General features: G+C 40.3%; 1 protein-coding gene across 1 annotated transcript in view; it reads left to right on the plus strand.

Moving 5' to 3' along the window:
- The window catches only part of calcoco1a (calcium binding and coiled-coil domain 1a), a gene marked incomplete in the record, with an annotated part of 16,941 nt that extends 8,725 nt beyond the window's left edge, over nucleotides 1-8,216 (plus strand). Inside the window, 7 exon segments of the mRNA XM_014018542.1 lie at nucleotides 997-1,251; nucleotides 1,402-1,527; nucleotides 1,744-1,839; nucleotides 2,529-2,616; nucleotides 2,834-3,075; nucleotides 3,333-3,470; nucleotides 5,018-8,216. Coding sequence (XP_013873996.1) covers nucleotides 997-1,251; nucleotides 1,402-1,527; nucleotides 1,744-1,839; nucleotides 2,529-2,616; nucleotides 2,834-3,075; nucleotides 3,333-3,470; nucleotides 5,018-5,020 — 948 coding nt within the window.
- Between the last annotated feature and the right edge of the window lie 1,895 nt (nucleotides 8,217-10,111).

Consider the following 10,111-nt stretch of genomic DNA (forward strand, 5'->3'; position numbering starts at 1 on the left):
TGTTTGTGGTTGTAATGTGACAAAATATGGAAAAGTTCAAGGGGTATGAATACTTTTGCAAACCACTGTATTATGTTTTAGGCTGACCTAAGGTAGACTTTTATTCAGAAATATGTCATTTTATGTAGTTCAAAGTAAGATTTATTTCTTAGTTTATCTTTAAATTTACTGAAAGTAGTATTTGTTTCTGGGTTTTGATTTGTTCTCAAAACAAGCATTGTTTTAGGGGTGTTTGGAAACCAGTTTTTCTCAAACCAGTACAAATACTTCAGTTTGGGTACTYGCAAATGCTGAGTACTGATTGTAAGTGCTTACTAATGCTTACTAAGTTAGAACTTAAACATTACCCAGTGACTTTTCTTTCTTTTTAAGAAAAAGGTGGCTCTTCTTTTTAGACCAACAGCCCCTCTGACTGTATCAAATAAAAAACAGCGTGATATATACAGTATATGTTGCAAAGTTTTAAAGTAAATAGAATTAACACATAAGGTTTTCAACTGTTATAAATTTCTTAAACATGTAAGTGACAAACTTTTGATTTGTAAATGTGAAGTGTAAACTGTAACACATTCAATTGAGTATTGATGCCAGTATTTATACCAGTATTCTGATATTGATACTGGTATTGTTATCTGGGCATTTTATACGATTATGAGTACTTGAAAATATGCTGGTATTGATACAGATACCAGTATAGGTATCAGGACGCCACTAATGTATTTCACAAAATTTACTACTGTAATTTTTGTAATTGGTTCTAAACTGTTCATCTTCCAACCCCCAAAATAACTATGGCAGAGGCTTGTGTAAACGTTAAACAGGGGCACAATTACAACATAATTATTGTTTTTTTTATCTATTTGCTAATGTTTGACAGGAATATATTACCAATATATAAATAAATGAGTAATCTGAGAATTTAAGGGTGCAACTTTTCTGTTAGGAAGCGAAAAAGGTGACCTACAGAAACGTGCTTTTATACGACTTCATCAACAGGCGGAGAGCGAAGCGTCACTGAAAGAGATGCGGAGTCTGCGGGAGCGTCTCCACATGAGCGAGCGCACCGCAGAGGGCTTAAAGAGAGATCTCAGCGCCACAGTGGCTCAGAGGGATCACGGGCAGGCCCAACTGCACCAGGTTCAGCTCCAGGCTGCCCGGCTCACCGTTCAACTCACAGATGTCATCATGACCCAGAGGAAAGACAGCACCCGCTGGGAGGAGGAAAGGGAAAATCTGCAGCGCTCTGCTGAGGTAATGTCTTGTCACAGAACGTTAAATCTAAAAAAAAAAGGTAGGAACCTGACTCGAGTTGGGAATATTACTTCACCGCAACCTTGCCGCCTTAGGTGGATACGTTCTTGGCAGAGAGAGTGTTTTATGGTGTTTCTGCTGCTCTGACAGATGGACCACAAGCGCTTGGAGAAACTCAACACGGAGATGCAGAGGATGGAAGAGAAACTGCAGGAGGAGAGGATGGAGAGAGTGAAACAGGAGGTGGAGCTTGGAAGAGAAAAAGACTGCAATCGGGTAAGAAAGTGTACTTTTTTTTTCTTCTGCTATTTATGTGACAGATACTTTGTGCCCAAAACACGTACCCAGACTTGATAGAAACAACAGTCACAAACTGGTGCAGATTATGTGATCATTATACCCAATTGGTCACATTCTCTATAAAATAGTTTTGATTTATTTTTCCCACCGTTCTTTTATGTTTTATATTCAATTTTATACCTGTTTTTTTAGGTTCAACTGAGTGAAACCCGAAGGGAGCTTCAAGAGCTGAAATCCAGCCTGAGGGTGACCCAGAAGGAGAAGGAACTGCTACAAGCAGAGAAACGGGTCAGAAACAGTTCTGCTGCATGCTGAATTTGTTCTGATCCATTGGTATAAAAGGAAAAGCTTTAATTTATGTGTCATATTTTGTAGCAGTAGGCACATTTGTTGTAAGGGTTTGCTACTGGGTCAAGGAATCAATCTTAATAGTTTTGTTTGTTTTAACATTATGATTTTAAAGAAATTCCTAAGGCTAAAGCCTACTGTTACAACAACAGGTTTACTGGTACTGTGAATATCCCAGGTGTTGGGAATCTTCTCTCTGTTGTTACCCTCTTGTTATTGCGCAGTATAAATTGTTTATAGTGCAATATAAAATGGTGGATTTCGGGGCAGTCAGCGCTGGGGCTGTTAATGTGCCTGGAGAGTTTTTGTTGGCTAACCAGTTTCACATTTGCCAGATGCAGACAGACCTAAAACAAAAATAAATAAATCAGTATTTTTCCAATCATTGTCCAGCTTCACTTCAGTGTTAGCCACAGAATGGCAGGCAATTGATTGCACATAAAATCAGTAAAACAAAAATTAAAAATTTTAGTGTACGTTGACAGCACTATTTGCCGTCTAACATCTTTATGCGACTTTGGTTTGAAGGTGTCAGATATCATAAGGGCTCTAACGGTGATGTGTTGCTGAAGTCACGAGCAAAGTCCCGCCCCTAGTTTGGGACGTGATCCTTGTAATTTCACCCGCAGGAGTTGATGGAGTACATCTGTCAGCTGCAGCAGGAGATGGGAACAGTGACCACTGCCAGGTGGGACGCTGCTCCGATTGCCTCCACAGGTGAGTTGAGCTGCACATCAATCTGCTGGACGCCCTGCAGATATGAACAATAAAACTGTTATCTGCCATCACTCAGGAGCAGCACTAAATACTGCTCAGCGGTGGCCTGCGTTGCGTGTGACAAGAGCAGTGCTCTGTGAAAAGAGAAACGTGACTCCCTTGCTCCCCACCCCTTACCTCCCCCACTTCTCCGTCCTCAACCAATCTTTTCTGACAGGAGGTCCCGATGCTGCCTTATCTGACTCTGACGATGGGATCTCGGAGGCGTCCCAGACCCTCCAGTCGCCGAGGACTCTGGGACACTACGGCCTGTGCGAGCAGCCCGACTCCTTGCTCCTGTCGACGCCCCCTCCCTCACCGAGGGACATGGACCGGAGCGCGGTGGTCATCAACCAGCCGGCCCCGCTCTCCCTGCCACACCAGGCCGCAGCCAACCCTCTGGTACACAGCTCCGATTCGGTGAGACGGCGCTATCAGAGCCGTTTGTCGTCACCACAGTTTAATTATGTGTGATACTGAAAATGAGCTACGGCTTCGCGCTGATAGCAGCGCACACCCGTTAAACATGGGCAGTGGGTCGTTTGATTTGGACATTATCTCGTGAAAGCAATTAGGTCGCTAGTTGGCAACTTATTAGACTGTAATAGCTGCTGGAGAGATATGAGTTAAATGTGTGTGTGTGTGTGTGTGTGTGTTTGTTTTATTCTGGTATGTAGGAGGAGGAATTTGATCCAGTTCAGTGCGAAGGGAAAAGCTCCGGAGAGGAAATGGCACTTCTGTTGCCAGAGTACAAGGACGCTTGTCTCAGGCACAAACTCCAACAAGATATGCCCCGAATCTTAGATGCACTGAAGGTAAACAGCTACACACACTCAGGAGGTGTATGTGTGTTTCATGAGCAGAAGCAGAATTAGATGTCCAACATTGGAATAACTTTCAAGGTTTTACTTGAAAGTAAGGTTTGGTTTTAAGTTTTTACTTTCTGTTGTAAATTAAACTGAAATATTTACAGTAAGAAGTAAAACCTTACAGGGGTTAAAACTAGCTTCAAGATGAGAACAGTAAAATTTTAAGTACACATCAGTGCACAAGTCTTAAATGGCGATTATAGTTAATTTCTCGATATTTTTACTGGCGATAAATATGTTTCCCAACCTCAGTGGGGTTTTCAGTGCAAGTATTATAACAGTGTATTTTCATAGCTGTATTAGTATTTTTACTGAAGTGAAGTTTTTTTAACCACTATCCAACACAAGAAAATGTTTTATATTGCAGATTTAACCATTTTATAAATTGCTGTTAAGGCCTCTAAATTGTGACTTTCTGACATAGTGAGTATAAAATATATATATATATAATTATAAAAATATAATAAAAAATATACTGTCGTCATGATTTCAATATGCACACTTTGAATATTGCAAAAGTTACTTTAACTGTAGTAAATCATGGGCCATGCCTTCATGCAGTCTATGCTAAAGCACAGAATGTGTAGCAACTATTGTAATGCTAGTTTTTTGCAACTGATATAATCACAATATTCCACAGTATTATTGCAAATGCATGTTTTTTTTTTCATTTGTGCAGCCTTACTCAAAGTCTATTGAAGAATATTCCCTTCAATAAATATTACCCAACACGCAGCGACAAGATGATTCAAAAACAGAGATCTGAATTATCGACTGGGTCTGAGCTGAAAAATAAGCGTGCAGATATTTTTCTGTCATGCTGTCTGGTTTTAAACTTCAGCAACCTGTCATGCTTTTAAGAGCTTATCACTTGATTTGTGTTCGCAGTCTGACTGCAAAGTAATTAGGGAACCAACTCACTTAATAAATGTAGCAGAGTCAGAATTACGATGGTTTTCCCTGAGATTTACCAGATAAGAGCATTAAACGTCATTGCACTGAAGAAATGCTTTAATGAAAATGTTTTAAAAAGGAGCTAAACTGCAGTAGCTGACTAAACGCGCCTTGTTACTTTGGCCTCACCGAGAAATGATTTCACGCTGGACTCGGAGCGTGCAAAACGCACACGGGCGCATGCAAGTCATTATTTACGGTGGCAGGGGATCTATGGCTGGAAGATGGAAGTTTTGAATATGCGGTCATAAAAGAAGTTGAGTCGGGGTGAAGCGGGGGAGACTGTTGGAGACAGAGTTGAGGCGTTGGGTGGAGGGGTGGGGGGGTAAGATGGGAGGACAAGGGGACAGACGATTTGACAKCAAGCTGTAGCAATGATTTACCTGAGGGGTGTACCGCAGTCACGGGCCAATTTTCAGCATCGTTAAGGCTCTCGTTCTCCCACTCGCCCGTTCCTTCAGCCTCCTTGTTCAGCCAGAATGTGTGAATCCTCAGATTTTAACACACACACACACTCTCTGCTTTGTGTCTTCCTCCAGTGATCAGGCTGGCACTTTGCTACGGTGACGAAAGGACGTCCAGCCATGGCCTCAACAACAGGAAGGGACTTTGCTGGAGTTTGTTTCCCGTTCTGTCGGACTAATAAGCACATAAACAAGATGTTAATATGCAATTACTTTATATCTGCTGCCAGCCTCCTTTTTTTCTTTTTTAAAATGTGTCACCTTGATTGTTCTGACAGCGTTGGCAGGTCATGTTTATGACTTCCATAAGACTGTTGCTCAGTTTGTAGTGGCACGTTTTTAGGCATGGACTCCGGTGTGTTTTTTAATCCGCACGCTGCAGCAGAATGCTTTTTTGTTGAATCATTGCTTTGTCGAGAGCTTTACGACGGACGCAGTGTCATTTTTATGGCAGCTGTGATTAGGAGTCACGACAGGCGTTGTAATTATGATGTTTTGTTCAGGCCTGGCTCCACGGAAAATTGTAGCAAAACTCCAAATCCAGCATTAAATCCTCACTTTTCATGGCAGCATAAAGAAACACAAAATCTAGTCATGCAAAAAAAACAATATTCCATTAAAGCAGGTCTACGGCATCCTATTTCTTCTCTACTTACGCAAAACTAAAATTTGATGAGCACTTTCTTGTTTACAACAACACTTGATTGTTGTCATGCAGATGCAGTTAAAGGGGATTTAGTGAACTTTCCTTTGAAATATTAAGCTTTTTGAGCTAATTAATATCAATTAAGACAGTTGTCACATGCATCAGTAGCTGCATATCATTATACAGCTGATGCTTCTAAGCTTTTCTAGATCAGCTACAGTTGTTGTTTAACGAACCAAGATGTTGCTTTTCATAACTGCTCAAATTACCTTAATGTTCATTTGCATATTTAGCTTCAGACTTTATTAGTTAATTATATACAAAAAATTTAAATCACACATATGCAGTTTCAAATTTGTGCCTAAAATTGTAAACTATGAGTTAAAAAAAATTATATTTAAATATCCTGACACAGCTTTTAGGTGTTTGTTTTTGCCTCCTGGAGCTATATTGCCCTATAAAAACTTGTTGCTTACCTTTAAATCAATACTGTATGCATTTTTCATGGTTTTCTATTTATAATTAACTTGAGTTATGCTGCGAATAAACTATATTCAGGTTTAGTTTCAGTTTGTGCAATGTAGCGTACTAAATTTTCCATCCGCGGTGAAGATGATTAGCTATAAACACCTTGATGCTCAGTTTTTCCTTGCTGTTTTTTTGCACCCTGTTTTTACTATAGAAGAGGTTTTTTTTTTAGATAAAACCCTGATACTCGGTTGTGTGATTTCCTAATTTTTCTAACTATAAAATTGTGTTGTATGGAGTCACTTTTCATGTATGTTTTTATGGATGTGTATGCTCTCTGCTTTTTAATTCTCCAATGAATATTTCTTACTTTTAATATTTGGGAATAATTGTCACAAATTATTGGTGCTAAGGCAAAGGAATTGATACCAGCTGATTTAATCAGATTAAAAAATATACAAAAGATTTTAAAATCATATGAGTTAATATTTCCATACTCTGTTTTTTTTTTATTGTTGAACCTCCATATTTTATGGATACATAGGAGAGTTGAAGATGTAAAGGTGCATGTCTTTTTCAAACAAACAGACACTAAATATATTTTGCAAAGTCCTTAATTGTATTTGTGCTGAAACTTTATCCTTCAAAAAGTTGTAAAGATCTTTTGAAGTAAGGTTCTATTGAAAGATAAAGAGCGATAATATCTTACTCGTTGTAGGTAACTTTTTGAACAACCTCGGTTTGGAGAAATAGTTTAGTTCTGACAAGTTTGAAGAGCTAATAGCTAGTCTGAATGAGAAAAAACAGATATTACCATCACTCACACTAATCACTAGCTCATCAAGCTGGTCAGAAATAAACTATCAATGGGTGGCTGGTGATGATATTTGCAGGGTGGGCTAACAGATCTATGTAGATATATAATAAAATGCTGCAGATTGGCTCCCAACAACGGAAACATCAAATTGTTTCCAAACAGCAAATTTGGAAAACAGAAAAGAGATTTGTTAGTTGTACTTGCCGTTAACCAGTCCTTTCGCTGAAACCAGGTCACAGAAATATTTTGGCTTTGCCGCATTTGTTTTTCCTGGATTTGAATATACTTTGGTCTATCTACCCCTGACATCTTCACTTCCAGTTTTTCCTCCAAAGAAATGAAGGAAAATGGGTGAGAAATTAAATATTCTGCCTTGTTTATGTTACTATTGCTCGCCAATGTACCTACTCAGTCTACTCCAAACCACACACACACACTCGTGCTCGAGGCACGTTACTGTACGTCCACCCTCAATGGCTAAAACCTGTGCCCTTGTGCTAAACAAAATTAGCCCCAATCAGCAGAAAACTGAGGGGGCATGACTAGACATCTGTCAATCATTCTGTCTGRAAACTTAGCCCTTTAGAAAGACTCTAGAATTTTCTCCAGACTGTTGTAAATTTCACAAAATGTRATACATGTTTGTGGTTGCAAACACCAGGAAGGGCAAGAAGGGGATAAAAAGTYGACAGTGCGAACCAAATGACGCAATTTTCGCCATGAAACTGCGACACTCTGATCCGATTGAGGCAGTTCRGCTGGAKCATAYTTAAGTCCTACTAGCCCACTTATACCAGTTGTCCCTGCTCTGAAGTAAAAGTTTTTAAATTCTTTGTACAAAGAAAAAAACAAGAACATTCCACGAAGTTGATTCCAACCYTGATCCAAAAATTCCGTCTCACAAAATTACTCAAATAAAAATCATAGCTGCATTATTTTTTTTTCGATCACACGCACCGTACTGTCCAACCATTATTAATTATGTCGCTTCAATGTTTGACAGCAACAAAACTCACGTGCGACTTCACTTCCAGACCCATGTTCCAACTTGAAAGACAACATACGGTAGAACCAGTCATTCAAACAGCTATCCACAACAGGTTGAACATTATTTGTTCATAGCCTTTTCACAGAACCCCACTTCAAAACATCGAATAAGTCAGTCTTTATTTGTTAGTTTGTTTCAGTCCACTGAAAGCTCCCTGTCACGCAGCAGCGGAGCTCCAGTTAGGATTTATTTGTGTAGTTTTGTGTGTGTGAAGGTCATCCCACATGTTTTCCTTTTAGTCATGTAACAGAGATTTGGGTATGGCTCAGTTTAATAAAAGTATTCATCAATACGGTCTAATGTCTTGGGGATGTTTTGTTTGTGTGTGTGTGTGTGTGTGTGTGTGCGTGTGTGCGTGTGTGCGTGTGTATTGTTTTTAGCCTAGTATTATTGCAGTATTTGGATCAACTCTTGACATTTCGCTGATTTCTTCGCCCACACTTATAAAGCTTTTACCTATTGGCTCATTGCCTGTTTTGTATACATTCCTAACTCAGTGTTTTTGCTTGACTCATCAGCCTCATCATCATCTTCATCCTCGCGCCTTCTCCCTCCCCTGGCAGTGTCCTGCTCTATCTTTTAAGCTCCCCCACTACACCCCTCCCATCTTAAGTCTGGGGTGACGATAGCTAATTATAAAATCAATGATGCCGGGCTGCCTAGTTTACAGCCCCCTCTAAAACCTTAACTGGGAAATCACTGTGGGATTGATGACTCCCTCACTCTTTATCTCTTTTAATTAGAAATGTAAAAGATATGAAGACCCAGAGGCCAGAGCACATCTCCTAGTTTTAATGACCCCCCCCCACCCCCAAGACTGTCCTGTCCATCAGTCTCGKTCCCCCAATCGCCACCCCTGTGTGCCTCCCCTGCACCTGCCTTTGTTTATTCCCTCTGCCTCCCGCCTGGCACACCTTTCCCTCTCACCGGATTTCCTCCTTTCCTCATCTTTTTCTCAATTACCCTCTCTCTCTCTGGCATGGTCGGACTTTCTCCTCGCACACGGAGAAGGCGTTAAATTTATGGCCTTTGCACTCGAAAACGTTTCTCACCTTCCCTTCACCTCCTCTTTCTTCCCTTGACTGATTTCTAACTCACCGCGGATTCACTGCAAATGCACAAGATGTCCTTTTTGTCTGTTTTGACCCACGAAGGGGAGGCACAGAGTGAATGATGCGCCGTTTCACATCATGACCCTGCCTCCAACTCCACCAGGCAAGCTTCCAGTTGATTTTATTTTATTTTATTTTTTAAATCGCATCAGAACCCAGGTCACATACAAGTCCAATCCCAGACCCCTGCCTCCCTAACTGCTGCTAGGAGCACTCAGGTTCTCTGAGCTTTATCTTGTTGATCACCCTCTGAGGAGCCGCAGCCTCTGCTGGTCCRTTTATCTCTCCTGTAGGTTGACTGAAGCACCGCTGCGCCTCGCTCGTGCTCAGAGCAGAGAATCTGCCTGCTTTTAAATATTCAAATGAGCTTCTGCATGTGTGCTGCATTCATGACCTACTTTATATTGATTTTTTTTCTTATGCTATTCTTGTGAATAACTGACAGCCGTAAGATTAAAGAGACATTTTAATCTTGATTAATTCATTTGTGTTTCACTCCCATTTCAGGTGTCACTAGGACTCTGTGCATTTAGAAATGTAACCCGGCTCCTTTAACCCCCCCCCCCCCCATTGGTTGCCATGGCAACACCTTGAAGGGTCCACAGTATATGAGGCAATTTGATTGTTCCTTGTAAAGTAGTGTATAATGTATGGGCCTTATTTTAATTCCAGTCTGGAGTTATTGATCTGTCTTTAATGATAGTTAATTAAAGCAATCGTATAATTGATAGAATCTCATCTCTGTTTATCGCCCTCCTCTGATTCTCTCCGGTGTTCTATTAATAAAAATCAAAGGGAGGAATTAGGATCCCAACATTGGCGCCCTGAAAGGGAGAGGTGTTTACAATTGACAGACCTTTTCTTGAGAGGATTCCTGAGCGATGAAGATAAGGCGGTTGATGTCAGTCATCAGGGGTAATAATCAGGGAGGGCATTATTTTGGTTGATGTTTACAAGGTCAGTGAGAAAAATGCTTGGGATTTTATTATTATTATTCATTTACTTGATGAAAGTAAAGTTTGCACAACTAAACACTAGGTGGATTGTGAAGCACTGATCTTGGCTCATATGTGTGTGT

Source organism: Austrofundulus limnaeus, unplaced genomic scaffold (assembly GCF_001266775.1).
Source record: "Austrofundulus limnaeus strain Quisiro unplaced genomic scaffold, Austrofundulus_limnaeus-1.0 Scaffold3, whole genome shotgun sequence".
Classification (NCBI taxonomy): domain Eukaryota; kingdom Metazoa; phylum Chordata; class Actinopteri; order Cyprinodontiformes; family Rivulidae; genus Austrofundulus; species Austrofundulus limnaeus.